Raw genomic sequence first — 16,336 nt, 5'->3', positions numbered from 1 at the left:
AGGCTTACTTTGCTTCCTATTTCTTCCATCCATTGTTTTGCATCCCATTTGTTTATTTCTTTGTCTATATCCTTTTTGCTTTTATCTTTTAGGGCATGTAATCTTATTTGCAGTGATGACAGGTACTTCTCGGTTGTTTTCGCCCATTTGCTTTCTTTCCTTTCAAGCTCTATTTCCATTACTTTCTTTAGTAGTTCATTTCGTCCTTGCAGTGTCGTTCTTATATATTGAAGGTGACTTTTCATTATTCTTGTCTTCATTAGTGATGAACCGATTTCTCCTCTTAATGTGCAATTTGGTGCATATTTCGGTGCTCCTAGAATCTTCCTGTAGACCCCGTTTTCAATAGTCTGTAGTTGCTTGATTTCTGTTTCTGTAAGTGTCATAACATTGACTCCATATAGGATTGCTGGTAGGGCAATGCTTTTCCAATAGGTTTTCCCAATCATAATCTTATTACAACTTTTACTTATGATGCTATATGTCATATTTGACAGCTTATGGGCTTTCTTGATCATTAGGTTCTTCTGTTCCTTGAATACATCCTTCTTGTTGAGAATCGTCACTCCCAAGTATTTGACTTCTGTTGTAACAGGTATCCCTCCGATTTCTGTGATGTTCTCACTGTTTTCGCAAGTTTCATTTACGATCAATATCTCACTTTTTCTTTTGTTTACTTTCATTCCGTATTCTTCACTTGATGCTACAAGTACCTCAAGCATTAGCTCTGTTTCCTTCTTTGAATGAGACAGCATCAAACCATCATCTGCAAACAGAAGTAAGGGGAGATAGATATTCCTATCATTGTATCCCATTCTTGTGGCCATCAGCTTCCTTGCAATTTCATACGTGATCAGCTTGAACAGCGTGGTGCTACCAGTGCAGCCCTGTCTTATACCACTGGTTACTTTGAGTTTTTCTTCTGTAGCACTACTGAGCCTAATCGTTGTGAAGTCGCCGTGATATATACTTGCTACCGATGAGATAATATCGGGATGGATCTTATATCTTTGCATGACTTTGATCATTGGGCCTCTCTTGACTGAATCAAAGGCTTTTTCAAAATCAATGGCTGTCACATATAGCGGTCTCTTTCTTTTATAACTTTGTTCGACGCAGTAGCTTAGAAGAAAGAGATTGTCCTCAACACGTCCTCCAGCAGTAAAGCCTGCTTGAGTTTCCATTAAGGCTCCGTTCACCAGTAGATGTTCTTCGATTTCGTTTTTGATCATGCTCATATATATCTTATATGATGCGTTGGTCAGTGCTATTGGTCGTAGTTGCCGTGCTGTTGGTTTGCTTGTTTTAGGTATCATCTTTGTATGTGATCCTTTCCATGAATCCGGCTTCGTGTCAGATGTCAGTTCGTTTTGCATACATGTTGTTAGCACTTTAAGGCCTTTGTCGCTTTTGATTAACTCTTTGTACAGCTCGTTCTTCAGCCCGTCTGGCCCAGGAGTGGTTTTTGTTTTCGTTTTATTTATTATAGCCCTCACCTGCGCTCCATCAGGCTGAGGATCTTCCATTGGTTCAACGACATTGTTGATGTACATGGCCATGTCCATATGTTCGCATAGATGCCTAGGAAAGCATTTGTTCCGTGCCTGTTCTTTCATTTCCTCGGTATAACTTCGTCTTTCTTCTTCATTCCAATGCTCGTCAATATCGTTATTATGCTGCTGGTATATGCTGGTCCAGTAGCTGATAAGTTTTTCTTTCTCCTCAAGGTGGTCGAGAATTTTGGCATTTTCGTCATATAGACGTACTTCTTCTTTAATACGCTCTTTCTTCCTGAGTTTGTCTATATTTTCCCATAGCGATTTACTTTTGTTTTCACTGCTTCGAATTTCCTTTGTTATCTTTTTTTCTGTCACTGTTATTGCTTCTTTAATCAGGCGCTGTGTCTTCTGTTTTTGCTCTTTGTACTTTTGTTCAAGGGTGACTTTTTTAGCATCATCTATTGCATTTCTTTTCATGCGGTTCAGGTCCTTTCTTTTCTTTATTGCTTCTCTGATAGCTTCCGTAATCCATGGTGGCTCTTTCCTTGAATATTGTCTACTCAATCTCCTTTTGTAGACAGCTACAAGTAGAGTCTCTGCCACCTCTTTCATCATGCTGTTAAGCACTTCAAATTTTTGGACTTCTGTTGTCCTCAGCCTTCTATTCATCTCTTCTCCGAATTTCTGCATGGACTTTTGGTCCGTTTTCATGTAGCTCTCTCTGATTACTTTATCCTTTTTGAAGTTGTTGTCAACATGTGGTAGCTTAAAAGTAGTTGTAACCACATTATGGTCGGATACATCAGTTATTTCCTTTCCCTCATCCACTTGCATCCCTTGAAAGTATCTATAGCATTCTTTGTTTGAAAGGACATAGTCGATAACACTTTTTTGATCTTGTCTCGACCATGTAAACATACCTTGACATGCTCTGTCCAGATTTAATAGGGTCATGTTAAGGCTATCAATCCAATTCAGTATGATGCGTCCATTTTCATCTTCTTTCTGATATCCCAAGAGGTCAATATGTCCATTGAAGTCTCCAAGTACGATGGCTGCTTCACTTTTTTCCTGAACTCCTTCCAGAATTCCTTCGATTTCCTTTTTCATTTCTTGGTTGCGTATCTTGTCATCCATTGTTTTTATGATTGAAAAGTACACCAGAATCAGGTGAATCTTGAGGCTGTTTGCCTTAATCTTCCCGTACAGGATATCCACATTTTTCGTCTCCATCTTCTCTACCTCAAACCAGGAGTCTTTCCTGTATATCATTAGTAGACCACCCCCTTTTTTGTCTTGCTGATTTCTCATTTTTTCGATCTTTTCTATGCCATCTGGCCACATTAGCTTGTCATGCCTAAGTTGAGTCTCTGTCAAACACAACAGGTTTGCCTTTTGACTGACCATATCTATAATTTCTATCTGCTTAGCTCTGGTTAGCCCTTGAATGTTCAAAAGTTGGATGACAAGTATACTACCTTTAGCAGTCCTTTCTTCAAGTTCACTCTGCTTCTTTTTCTTCCTTACTTCACAGACTTGTTTCCCTTCCGTTCTACCACCTTACCATGGTAGATTACGTGGGTTTCTCTGCCTTTCTTGTTCCATTCTTCCCGTAGTTTTCTTTGTTTTTCCCGTTGTTCTGGGTCGAGGTCTCTCGATATGTATGTGTTTTCGATTCCCTTTCTTTTCAAATCAAATCTTCTTTTGTATAGGACTTCAGCTTCTTCTTTTGTGCCTAGTTTCAGCAGCATGATTCTGGGTTTATTTTGTTTGTTTTCCCGAGATTCCGTTTGGTCTGATCCTCTCGCCGCTGTGTCTGACTTTCTTGGGTGTCTTCTGAGTCTTAGGATACTTTTTATGCTTATGTTTGCTACTCCTAGTGCTTCTGTGATGTTCTTGACCTTCTTCAGGTCATCTTCTCTTTGTTGTTCACCGTTCTCAGATCGACTTTCGGGCACGTTATGGATGAGTATGTTGGTTGCTCTGTCTTCCGTATCCTTTGTTTTCATCACTTTCTTGATATCTTCTACTATCTTGTCAACTTTTGGTATGACATCAAGTCTTGCGCTGAGTGTGCTCACTACCTTTTCTACATGTTTTTCACATGTTTGTTTAGCCGCATCAGCATACGTCTTCTCTGAATCTCTTACTTCTCCGATGCTGCTCACTGCCAGGCTTTCAACCTTGCTGATGATTGTTTCATTTTGTTCATGTAGAGTATTCAGGTTCCTTCCTTGCAGCTCACCTAGCTGTACAAGGACTTGTTCATGATCATCCGCAGTTTTTTTTGATGACTCTCATTTGATCTTTGATGGTGTCTGTAAGAGCATCTATTTTTTCCTCCAGTTTCTTCATTTCTTTTTCTTTGTTTTTGTCTAGTCTTATCTTGACCTTGCATTCTTTGCAGATCCATGCTAGCGTATCTTGGTGCTCCTGCAGTGCTTCATATGCCTCAGATGTCACCCCCTGACATGTTCCGTGATACCATCTGTGACACAAGTCACATGCAACACCCTCATCATCATCTCCAACCGGTAAACCACATGTCACACCCGGTGCTCCTTTACATGTTTCCTCCTTACTGAGATCTACCGATGACCTGTGTCCTGGCTCGAATGGTTCATATGCACTCAAGTCCAACCTGCCTATCTGTTTTTCTTTTGGAGTCAGACTTTTAGTCTCTACTGATCTTTGCACTTTACCCCTGGGTTCGCCTTTCGGGTGACCTTTGTCGGCTTTGTTCATTTCCCTTTTATTCTTTGGTCTCAGAGTTGTTTGTTTCAGCATAGGGGTTTTCTTTGAGTTTGTTGGCGAGACGCCCATATCAATATTAGAATGAACTCTTACAACTCACACACAGATCTCAACTTAATATAGGTCGGTACAGTGCAAGTGCGGATCATACAGTCATACAGTCAGTGAAAGGCTTGCCTTCACAATCCCAATTCATGCAAGTGCACCAGCATTCAGCAGACAGCACCAAGGCGACAGCACCAGCAAGCACTTTTAGCTTTCATATACAGCCTTGCTTTTACTTCTTGTGTAGGTTCTGCCCAGCGTGCAACCAGCAACATGCGCCACTTTTCGCGTCCTCAGGCTACCTCAGTCTTTCTTTCATTCAACCCAATCAATCCATCCACTTCCAGTCGGATTTTCACAATGTCCCTTTTTTCATTGCATGCAAGTACTTACGGCTAGGATATAACCGGGTAGGATTATTTAAATAGGATCACTTCGACCACCCAGCTACTTCAATCTCACATCATTTTCAAGATTGCACTGACGAGACGAAACTACAATTCTGACGCGGCTGTGACGTTATAAATTTATAAATGTAGACTTAAATTTTGCATTGTGGAGAGGCGGTTATTGTGCTTATCGTCTTTTTTATTATATTATTCTTCAAGTAAACACGAAGTGTATTGATATTTCCGTGAAAAGCAGGTCAAGGTGAGAGGACGAATACAAACTAAAGTTGAAACTGTTGATACTTGGTACTGTTGATAGTTGATACTGTTGATACTTTATATCTGCTTATCCTGATGTTAAATGGCTTAGTCCTGATTTGTTTCTCATTCCAGTCCCAGGACCATTATAGGTAAATGGGATCGTCATTATATTTTGATTTTGTTCAATTCTTGTCAATTTTGATGCATCCTTGTCATCGTTTATACTAGATGAATGCATTCTGGGCAAGCAGCAACAGTGAGCAATGAATGTGAAAAGTGAGACTCCCACAACTTCTGGTATGCTTGTCACTTTTATAGCCAGAGTGAAGAAAGCTGTTGCAAAATGAACTCAAAATTAAATATAGCCTGAGCCATATTCTCACCTGGTTCATATCCAGACTGGAAAAATAGGTACACGTTATGCTGAATATGTCCGGCATAGTAGCGGGATTGCGCCATAAATTTCAACGCACATCCGGCATAACTTCACATGCGCCAAATTCAGCACATTCCGTCAGCTGAAGTTTTCGGCGCTGGGCGGCAGCATAATTTTTTTGGTCAAAGACTGTCACCAAATTTAGTTGGCATGCTGGTCAATCTAGCAGCAGATTCGCCCTGCGGGCGGCTGCAAAGAGCTTTCAGGGCGAGACGTCCCCGCCCTGCCCCCAGTCGTCACATGCTCGAACTGGCGAGCCGCCCTGAGTATACTCAGTGGAGAAGCGGCCGCCCGGGTGAGGCTTCAACCGGGCATGGAGATAGGTATGGAAGAGTGAAGACCTTGTTGAACATCGCCGAGCATCGTGAAGTAATACCGCAGTGGGTTCCTGCCCGCTGCGGTATCGAGGGGAATGAGAGTGCGGACGACCTGGCGAAACGAGCGGCCGCCCTCAAACGCCCGCTCGCTGACCAGGGCGGTTCATTGTGCGACCTCGCATCAATGGCGCGGCAACTGGTCCGAGTCACTATTCAAGCCACTCCTCGGGAGCACGCCGCCGCTCCCTATCCCCGGAGAGGACCGAAAGGACGCCGTTTCGGTGCACCAGATGAGGGCGAACCACTGGGGCCGCTCGCTCCAGTACGTGCACCGAATCGGCTGTCTCCACTCCGCGGCGTGCCAGCAGTGCCCACACAAGTGGTGTCCCGCGGTGCTCTGCGCCGTGTGCCGAGAAGAGGCTGATGTCGTCGCCAGCCTCTAACGCTGGGCCGGTCCCGTAGCTCAGTCGGTAGAGCGTTGGGCTCCGCGTGGTGAGAGCACGCGTTCCCGGTTATAACAGTCCGGGTTCGAACCGCGACGGGCGCGGCTCCTGACAGGTATGGTTGCGGTTGGTGGCAGGCCGTAGCTAGACGAAGTCGGTAAGGGGACCGGCCGTGTGCGAACTATGTGCGCACGTTAAACTTTGAACTCCAAATTCTGCCATAGAACTGGGATTGCGCGATCGGAGGGTAGAGGGCAGGGTCAACGCAACAAGCTTCACCTGGCGGGGGCTCTGTTTTGGTGAATCCTTCCATTCAAAAGGTTCAGACTGATTTTTTGAATGTGCTGGAGCGCGTGTTGCTCTGTTGCCCGGCCCTCGCTGGTTCCCGCCAGCCTCGAACACACTGTGCAGTGATCCGCCGATATTTGTGGCTCTGAAACTTCTGGCTCCGGCCTCGTTTCACAGCAGTGGCTACAGTTAAAGGGTGCGAAGTGTATTGATGTATTGTGTTTTTTGTTTTGTTTTGTGGGAATAAGAACTTATTCGGACGCTCAAACATGGGAGAACGTCTAAGACCCCAGAACGCTCTGTCTGGTTGATATAGACTTGATCGGTAGATATGTGCTTTATATAAGCGGTTTAATTTTGGGCACAAATAGGCACCCAATTTTCAGCGCAACTCATGCCGAAGTTTCAAAGCAAAATCGCTTGCGCCGAATGTCAGCGAAAGCGGGTCTCATAAGGCTTCCGGCATAGTGAATGGATGTTTTTCAGTCTGGGTTTATATGCTCAGAAACAAATGAACATAAAATTGTGGAAAGGATTAGCCACACAAAAATAACCTATTAATGTACCTATTTTGTGGTTCAGTGAAGTTGGTCGACCATGTTTATTTTGCTTAATTTCTTTTTCATTTTGTTTCAGACAATCACCATGGCTGCCGACCCTGCCAGAGAAAAGGCGCTGCAGGATTACAGGAAGAAATTGATGGAACACAGAGAAGTGGAAGGCCGCCTCAAAGAGAGTATGTTCGATGTGTTGGGTCTGTCTCAGTGACTTAGTGGTGCTGTTCTTCTCCTGATTCAATTTGTAGAGAGAGTCCATTTCAACCTGATTTAGCACTCACTGCTTATTTTTGTTGAGAATGAGTTACGCCATGGCCATCGTTGTACTGGGTGGTGACATTGAGCATACCACTGTCTGTTTTCAGTGCGCGAACAGCTCAAGGAACTTACCAAGGAGTATGACAAATCGGAGAACGATCTGAAAGCACTGCAGAGCGTGGGACAGATCGTCGGCGAGGTTCTCAAACAGCTCACCGAGGATAAATGTGAGCAGGGGATCGTGGAAGGGAGAGGCGGCTAGAATTAGAGTTTTTGGGAATACGGGGCATAACTTAAACTGAAACATTTGCCTTTTGATTGGCTTTCCTAACAGCCATTAACTAGTTGTATCGATGATAGTTCTTAGAAACATTTTCTCGATCTATGTTCACCGGAATAGTTAATGGTTATTTAGTTCTTCCTTAATTAATGCGCAATATGAATGCGTTTGCTTTTGCTAGATCTGCTGAATGCTGATTTCGACTATGCCGGTACGAAGCAGTCGTTTCCTAGCGCGTTCTTGCCACGTTACTACATGACGTCGCCCTGGGCTCACTGCGGCTGCTCACCCACTCATCCCCGTCCCCTGCTCCCCGATCAGTCATCGTGAAGGCGACCAACGGTCCGCGGTACGTGGTCGGCTGCCGGCGACAGCTGGACAAGACCAAACTGAAGTCGGGCACGCGCGTGGCGCTCGACATGACCACGCTGACCATCATGCGGTACCTGCCACGCGAGGTGGACCCCATGGTGTACAACATGTCGCACGAGGACCCCGGCAACGTCACCTACAGCAGCGTCGGCGGTCTCGGGGAGCAGATCCGAGAGCTACGCGAGGTGTGTCGGGCTGGAGGTGGTGCCACAAGACAGCTGCTGTAATGAGGGTGCTACTGAATATGGGACAACTTAATAACATTTCAAGCGTACATTTGAACTGGTAGACTTATTTGGATGGTCAGATTGACGCTTTTTTCGCTTTTGACAATATTAACAAATAACAAGATAATATTTTGTTCCCTCTCTTTTTTAACTGCCTGACCGTGCGTCACATGCCTTGTGACATGCCCTCACGTTGTTTGTCCCTTAACAGGTGATCGAGCTGCCCCTGATGAACCCGGAGCTGTTTATCCGTGTGGGTATCACCCCGCCCAAAGGATGTCTGCTCTACGGGCCGCCCGGCACCGGCAAAACGCTGCTGGCGCGCGCTGTGGCCGCCCAGCTGGATGCCAACTTCCTCAAGGTGCGACCTCTGACGGCGACACTAGGGTCTGGATCACGGCTGCAATCAATATTTACCGTGCTACTCTACATGTGATTAATTTCATGCCAGTAATTGAGTGTTGAGTTTGATGGTTGTTTTAAAAAGTATGAAATGATGCGATGCCACTGAGTCGCTGCCTAATTGTTAAACCATGGAATGAAGAGTAGACCATGAATGGAAGATGGATAAAAAAGAAGGCATTTCTTTATCCATGTTAAGACAGACGAACTAACAGTGTGTGTGGCTGCCACCAGGTGGTATCGAGTGCCATCGTCGACAAGTACATCGGCGAGTCGGCACGTCTGATCCGCGAGATGTTCAACTACGCCAAGGACCACCAGCCGTGCATCATCTTCATGGACGAGATCGACGCCATCGGCGGCAGGAGGTGGGTGCAGCTGATATGATGGGAGTTGGATGAAATCTGCCGACCAGCGAGGGTGCTCGTTAGACTGGGGCGCCTGTGGTATCGCTGATCCTCGGAGATTTTGGCCTTTGGAGCGTTTGTAAAATAACGTCGTTTGGTTGTTGTGGTTCATTTTATTAGCAAAGTTCACTAAGCGGGTTTACGAGTATTATTCGTAAAGTACCTGGATGCTGAAGGCTAGTAATCAGTGCGAGCACCCGCAAACTCAACACTTTTTATCATTAAGCCGGTGAAAGTCCTTTTTGTGTGTTTTGTACAGTGTACTTGTGGCGGTGGACGGTGACCGTTCCGGTCTATCGGCAGGTTTTCGGAGGGCACCTCAGCCGATCGTGAGATCCAGCGGACTCTGATGGAGCTGCTCAACCAGATGGACGGATTCGACTCGCTCGGACAGGTACGGAGCTACATAAGTGGGACTGGAGGTTCGTGTGAGTTGGCGTGAAATGAGTGACGTGATATCATTGTTCAACATTCTTTTGTTAACCAACGTTCCCGACTCGACATATATACATAGACCCTCGGTGACCTTGTGGGTGTACAGGAGTCTTTGGGCACGCTCCTGTCCCAAACACCAGCTTTCGTCCCTCAGCCTGCCCCTGACCCCACCATCCGCTGCCCCTCGACCGTCCACAGGTGAAGATGATCATGGCCACTAACCGTCCGGACACTCTGGACCCGGCCCTGCTGCGACCCGGCCGACTCGACAGGAAGATCGAGATCCCGCTGCCCAACGAGCAGGCCCGGCTGGATATTCTGAAGATCCACGCCGGCCCCATCACCAAACACGGCGATATCGGTTAGTGACTGGTAGATGAGGTTTTGTGTGGGATTTGACACGACTGGTCCCGCGGATACAGGGGATGCACTTGGTTGCATCAGTGCGCTGAAAGACGCCCTCGTGTTTCTACTTTCAGCTTGTATCTTTGGTGTGTAACCACTTTGTCTTCGCAACGCCGCCGCGTCCATACTTGTTGCTAGAACCTGCTCAGTCAACTACTTTTTTTTTGGGGGGGGGGCAAACAAATGCTGTCCCACTGTTCGTGTCTAACCTTCCTCTTCCCCTGCTTCTCGCACAGATTACGAGGCCGTGGTGAAGCTGTCGGATGGCTTTAACGGCGCCGATCTGCGGAACGTGTGCACAGAGGCGGGCCTGTTCGCCATCCGCGCCGAGCGCGAGTACGTCATCGACGAGGACTTCATGAAGGCTGTCAGGAAGGTGGCCGATAACAAGAAGCTGGAGAGCAAGCTCGACTACAAACCCGTCTAGGGTGGGTGGGGATGGTAAAATAGAGGTATCGGTCATCTCAGTTGTCTTCGTCATCCTTCGGTGAGGCAGTGTTTGTAAACTGTGGCTTGGGATGGCGGTATTTGAGTACCCAGCTGAGGTGCTTGGGTTCATTTGCAGTCCGACACCGTTATAACCGCTGAAGAGCCTTTCCAGAAGCGGCCGCTGAGCAGACACACGGCCGTGACTCTGCCGCTGTACATATTCAGACTGCTGGCGTGTTTCTGACGTCAAGCACCGTTGTGTTTCGAGCCGCCGCCTGCCGGTCGAGCGACCACCTACCGGCTGCAACCACTTCTCATGTCGACAAATAAACTGACACGATCGGAACGGTATGTATTGGCCTAGTAGCAGATAGTGAGCCGCACGCGGCGCCTCCAAAAAACGGGCACCCAACGAGCGCGGCGCGACCTGTCCGTCCCGCGGACACAACTCACTGGGAGCGGGGCGGCCGCGCCGACGGCACATTACCGGAGAGTTCAGAACACGGACCGGCGACAGAGCCGCCCGGCGTCAGCCCCTCCACAGGGCAGACGCCGGCTCCGGAGAGCTCCCGGCCGCCGGCGAGCGGGTCATGTAAGGACACAGTTATAGCGGCGCGCCGCGATCATACGATCATCTCCAGCTCCCGGGCGTACTCGATGGTCTGTTCGGTGAGCTCCAGCGAGGCGACGCCCTCCTCGTGGTGCACCTTCTTCTCCCGGGGGAAGAGCACGTAGCCCTGGGTGTCTGAGGTCCAGCCACGCTGTGGGTATGGAGAGCGACCGGTGGTTAGACGCGTGTAAACCGAACGGGGTACAGCCTGGACTGGAGACTAGAAGAATGCACGGGAACGACTTTGTGAAGGCGGTAAACTCGGTAAAGTCCAACTTGAGCACCGCACAAATTGAATTTGTCGTGGACAACGAATTATTGAATGCCTCTCGTGGCTAAGAAGTTTATTTTCCGGACAATATGGCCGAGACCAAATGGGCATTTATTCCAAATCCCATAACACCATGTTCGCTTCGCAGCGACTGACGTAAAGTACTGCACTCTCCCCCATACATAAACAGCATCAGCCGTCCCCTTCCTGGCGTCTTCACCATCCCAGACGCCTACCTTGGTGACAAAGGCGGGCAGGTCGGCCTTGCTGGCGAGCCCCAGCATGCGGACCACCTCGTCTGCCGACATGCGCTCGTAGGCCTTCTCCATGCAGGCGCCGATCTCCTCACGGATGGTGGCCAGCAGCAGGTCCACGAAGAATCGGTAGTGTACCGCCGGCACGCTGCTCTTGGCCAGGAAAATCTGCCGAAACGAAACCGCGAAGGTGCGTGACCATGTTGGATTGTTACTGTGCAGGTGCTCAGAATAAATGAAGTCTAATTAAAACCGATTCACAAACGTTTGACGTGACCACGACAAAAACACATCACTGAAACCTTTCAATGCCGGGCTGCTAGAGCCCGCTGCAATCTCACCTTGTTATAGCTGCTGCCCTCCATGAGGTACTAGCCCGCTGTAATCTCACCTTGTTATAGCTGCCCTCCATGAGGTACTGTTCCAGCGCCACGGGGTACTTGATGTAGACGTTGTTGTGGATGGCGTCGGGCGGCAGCAGCTCCAGCTCGGTGTGGAACTCTCCCACCCGGTTCTGTGCGAGCAGCGCCAGCAGGTTCAGCCCGAGCAGCTGCAGCTGGTAGGCCGACTCCGGCAGCTGGGAGCCCCTGTCGCCAGCGAACGACGAGGTCAGACGAGTCAGATGGCGGAGAGCACAGAAGAGGTAAGCACTGGGCTAAGTAAGACAGTCGGGTTGCGTGAGAAAAGGCCGGAATCGCTAAACAGATCGTAACCAACGTAGCAAACATTCTTTGCCACGTCGAACATGGCTGTACTCGTAATATTTCAAATAAGGAAAGGCGAATGATCTCATTATGCAATATATTAACGGTGTATTGCATGCTTGTCTAGGTTCTCGAGATCGGCACTTAAACCACATTTAGGGCTAAAACGATAAAACGCCGCGCGAAAATATCGTCACAAACAACAAGATCGCGCAGTCAAGCCACAATACCTACTTGTAGTCATTGTAGTAGCACTTGAGTTGCGCCATATACCGCTCGAAGGCCGGGATGTCCTGCCGTTCGACGGCGCACTGGACTCCGATCTCCAGCACGTCTCTGGCGATGATGAGCTCCTGCTTGGTGGCCTCCGAGTGCGAGGTCGGCAGGAAGGTGAGAGAAATCATCGCCAGCTGCCGAAGGTGGACAGAGGGAGTCAGCGGTGTAAGAATCGAACGAAAATCCAACAAAGACAGGGGGATGTTAAGAATTAGAGACCAAAACACTTAAATATGTCATTTTTTTATCTAGCTAAAGCATGTATCTCTGTACCAAACAAGCCAACAATTAAGAGCATTTAGAAGAAATACACTGGTTCCTCAGTTTCCTGGTGTCAACACTGAACAGTCAATCAAATGACTCAAGCCCCTCCAGCCAAACAAAATAGCTACTTGCATACCTGATACCTGATTAATGGGATCGGATGAGGCACTAGGATGGCCTGGTAGATCCGTCTAATCGAGCTCGGGACGCGTCAACAAGCTTGATCTATTGGTTTGCTTGATACTGGAGTTCTCTCCAGTGCTTGTCAAGCCGGTTTTTGTAGCTGTTGGTTGACGGTGCGCAGACAACATCTTCAGGGAGGCCGTTCCAATCAGTCACTACCCGGGCTGAAAGGTGCTGGCGCCTGACTCGGTTGGTTGCAGGCTTCTTGGCGATCTTCAATCTGTGGCCGCGAGTACGCGTTGTGAGTGCAGGCGTGAAGAAGTCGTCCTTGTTCAAGTCGCAGCGACCGTGGATGATGTTGTAGGTCGTGATCATATCGCCGCGACGGCGCCGGTGTTGCAGGGACGGAAGGTTCAGTCTTCTCAGCCTTTCCTCATACGGGAGGTGACGGAGCTCGGGGACAAGGCGAGTCGCTCTCCTTTGTACTCTCTCGACCTGTCGCCTGTCCGCAGCATTGAACGGGCCCCATATCTGATTACAATACTCCAAGTGCGGACGGACCAGTGATTTGTAGAGTACGGGAAGCGTCTTTCTGTCGATGTGCGCGAAGCTGTGCTTGATTAGTCAAGCATTCGGTTGGCCTTACCGATGGCAGCTGCTGCTTGTTCCCTGAATTTCAGCCGTTGATCCACGAGAACGCCCAGGTCCTTCTCGATTTCTACCGCCTCCAGGGGTGTGCCTGCGATGGAGTATTCAGCCCGCGCATTACGACTGCCTAGGTGCAAGACCGTGCATTTCCTTGGGTTAAAAGGGAGTCTAGTCTCCATCTGCGGGACCAGGCCGCCAGGGCATCCAGGTCATTCTGCAGTCTTATGCGGCTTTGTTCAGTGCTAGCTTCAACGTAAACCTTCGTGTCGTCGACGAAAAGCCTGCAATCACTGGTAACAGCTCGAGGCAGATCGTTCACGAAGATGATGAATAGCACCGGTCCCAGGACCGTTCCCTGCGGGATGCCGCTGCCAACATCAGTCCAGCCGGAGAAGCTCCCATTCACCACAACTCTTTGTCTTCTTCCCATCAAAAACGAACGGAGCCAGTCGAGAAGACCGCCCCGGACGCCCATGTCGTGGAGCTTTTGAATAAGCCGGAGGTGAGGGACCGAATCAAATGCTCGCCGGAAGTCAAGGTAGGCGATATCCACGGGCTTACCTTCCTCCATCTGCCGGGTCCAGTCCTCGAGTGCACTCAACAGCTGTGTTGCACAGGATCGTCCGCGTCGGAAACTATGCTGGCAGTCGGTTAGTTGGCCCGGTGTCCGTTAGATGTCTGAACAGCTCGTCACGCACGATGGACTCCAAAACCTTTGATGTCACCGACGTCAAGCTAACAGGACGGTAGTTGGATGGGTTGGTACGTGGCCCCTTCTTGTATATGGGGACGACCTGGCCCTTCTTCCACTCGAAAGGGACCCTGCCAGCTTCCAGTGAGTGATTGAATAGATCGGTCAGTGGTGGGCTCAGAGAGGATGCTAACTCCCTAAGTCCCCATAGATGCTAACTGCCCCCCCCCCCCCCCATACTAGCCATTAACACATGAAAATCAGACACATATGCGTGATAGTGTAATCATGTCCAGAATGCTTTCAACTTTCATGCTTCTAATTAGCTACTTACCTTTGCTTTGGTAAGAAGATCCTCACATTTCTGTAGATTCCTTGATTTTGATGACCATTCCTTGACCAGACTCTGATGAATTTTTACAACATCATTCAGTGATGCCATATTCTTTTATAAGTGGATATAACTGAAAGAAACAACATGCAAGATGCATAGGTATAATTGATCATACAATGAAAACAATGAACAAATAATATTCAAAATTATATATTGAATACACTTAACATTACCGATGTCCTGTGTTCTACTTGAAGGACTGCTATGACACACATAGGTATCTATGGTAAAAGACTGAAAAGATCTTTTCCCAGTACCTATCACTCTTAGTTTTAAGCACACCCTAGGTCTCAAAGACTTCATTAAGCTGATGTGATGATGAAAATATAATGGAAACATAGGATCAGTCATCAATGATACAACACACATTAGGATAAATTAGCAATTCACCATTTAAAACAAAATGTCCAGAGGGGTGTTCACGGGCACCGCACACTGCTGCGTGCGCTGTGTGCGGTGCGTCCAGCAGGCGTGGGGGTAGGGGATGGGTAGGCGGCTCTGACGTCACGGCTGCGTGCGGTGGACGGTCCGCTGTGGCCAGTCCCGACCGGCCACAGCGATCGCTGTGTGCGGTGACGGAAGGCTGACGTAGGGACGAAGTGGGCGGAGCTTCGAGGCTGTGTGCGGTCCGACCGCACACAGGGCCCGTGAACAGCCCTCAGAAAACACATTGATAATGTGTTTGCAAATCTTTCAATAATTTTAAAATGAGGACATTGCACAACTTTTGTCTTCATCAAATGATCAAGGAAAAGGCCATGTGAATCACCACCTAAATAACAATAAAGAACATGAATGTGCTGAGATTACGGTAGGCTTATGAGTTATGCATTGTGCTGAAGATTCAGCTTGAATAACACAAAGCAAATAGATCAATGCCATCTTCACACTATTTAGACTTGGTTCACCCATTAACCTTAATATGCACACTGTAGAAGAACCCATCTAATCCATGCTAATTGCATCATAGCGATCAACGGAACTGGGTACGGCCAAAACAATGCAGACATGAAGCAATGCAGTTTAATTGAACCTAAACCTCAGTCATAATGCAGCTCGATTTGTTACCAATAACAAATTTACTTAAAAATACACAGCATAAGATACTTCTTGACTCATTTACCAAGTGTTGTAGATGACACTGGATCTCAATTCTCAATTTTTAATAAAAAAAACATCCCATAATTCCAAATCCTAAAGCAAACTGAGGCCAGCTCTCAGTGCAACTCAAGCTTATTCTATGCAGTTTTGACATACTCACCTTGATATTTTGTGGACGATCAAGCCTCAGGTGATCAATGATCAACCGATCAACCGTGGTATTAATAAATAACCTTATTTACACCACCCCCAAGCTCTCAGTTTTCAGCCTTGTTTCAGCCCAAGTTCAGCCGGTGATTGTGTTTTCATATTTAAAGCGTCATATTTGTCGAAATTGGTAGTCACCGGTAATTGAGAAACGGCCGCGAAATGATCTTTCATATTCGCTGGCTCTAAGATGCACCGTGCATGTACACTTTTTTAGAAAGTAAACAGAATCCAGATAAATTAGACATATAAAATGTTAATTATCATTGCAGAACAAGCCATTGCATTTTTTGTCACAGCTGCCAAAAAAGAAGCCGGTCCGAAACAGATCCCACGAACTCAGGCACGAGGCTCTATGCAGGGTATATTGACTTACAGTCCCTCGTGTCATGGCGGTTTGATGGCGGTCATGGCTGTGATCAGCCAATAAAAAATTATGAGCCTTTAAAAAAAATCATCAGAAAAAGTGAGTGCTTTCACACAACAAGAAACGTTCCGGCTCAACCTTGGACTTCAACTAGCTGCGGCTGCTTCCACCAAACGCTGATCCATTCCAGTCAGTCGAGCACGAAAGGAATACAGGTCTCAC

General features: G+C 47.6%; 2 protein-coding genes across 4 annotated transcripts; one reads left to right on the top strand and one right to left on the bottom strand.

The window, feature by feature from the left end:
• Positions 1-4,691: 4,691 nt before the first annotated feature.
• On the top strand, positions 4,692-10,550 carry LOC122384326 (26S proteasome regulatory subunit 10B). Of its 3 annotated transcripts, none has more exons than XM_043371641.1 (9): positions 4,692-4,949; positions 7,069-7,168; positions 7,355-7,474; positions 7,849-8,084; positions 8,338-8,487; positions 8,763-8,896; positions 9,239-9,329; positions 9,569-9,731; positions 10,012-10,550. In XM_043371641.1, the coding sequence occupies exons 2-9, from the start codon at positions 7,078-7,080 to the stop codon at positions 10,200-10,202; spliced, it is 1,176 nt and encodes a 391-aa protein (XP_043227576.1). In that variant the 5' UTR covers positions 4,692-4,949; positions 7,069-7,077; the 3' UTR covers positions 10,203-10,550. The 3 variants fall into 3 exon arrangements, with proteins under 3 accessions (XP_043227576.1, XP_043227577.1, XP_043227578.1); XM_043371642.1 differs by having other exon boundaries at positions 4,803-4,943; XM_043371643.1 differs by lacking the exon at positions 4,692-4,949 and adding an exon at positions 4,952-5,097.
• Positions 10,540-15,855, bottom strand: LOC122384328 (26S proteasome non-ATPase regulatory subunit 8-like). The gene is made up of 6 exons (XM_043371644.1): positions 15,701-15,855; positions 14,380-14,509; positions 12,278-12,453; positions 11,731-11,926; positions 11,322-11,507; positions 10,540-10,965 (listed from the first exon to the last, which is right to left on the bottom strand). Exons 2-6 carry the CDS (start codon positions 14,485-14,487, stop codon positions 10,828-10,830), a joined length of 804 nt encoding a protein of 267 aa, XP_043227579.1. The 5' UTR covers positions 14,488-14,509; positions 15,701-15,855; the 3' UTR covers positions 10,540-10,827.
• Positions 15,856-16,336: the final 481 nt, after the last annotated feature.

This window comes from Amphibalanus amphitrite, unplaced genomic scaffold (genome assembly GCF_019059575.1).
Source record: "Amphibalanus amphitrite isolate SeventyFive unplaced genomic scaffold, NRLGWU_Aamphi_draft 000186F_arrow, whole genome shotgun sequence".
Taxonomy (NCBI): Eukaryota; Metazoa; Arthropoda; class Thecostraca; order Balanomorpha; family Balanidae; genus Amphibalanus; species Amphibalanus amphitrite.
Note: the sequence above shows the minus strand (reverse complement) of the source record. Positions and strands in the feature narration are given on the sequence as shown.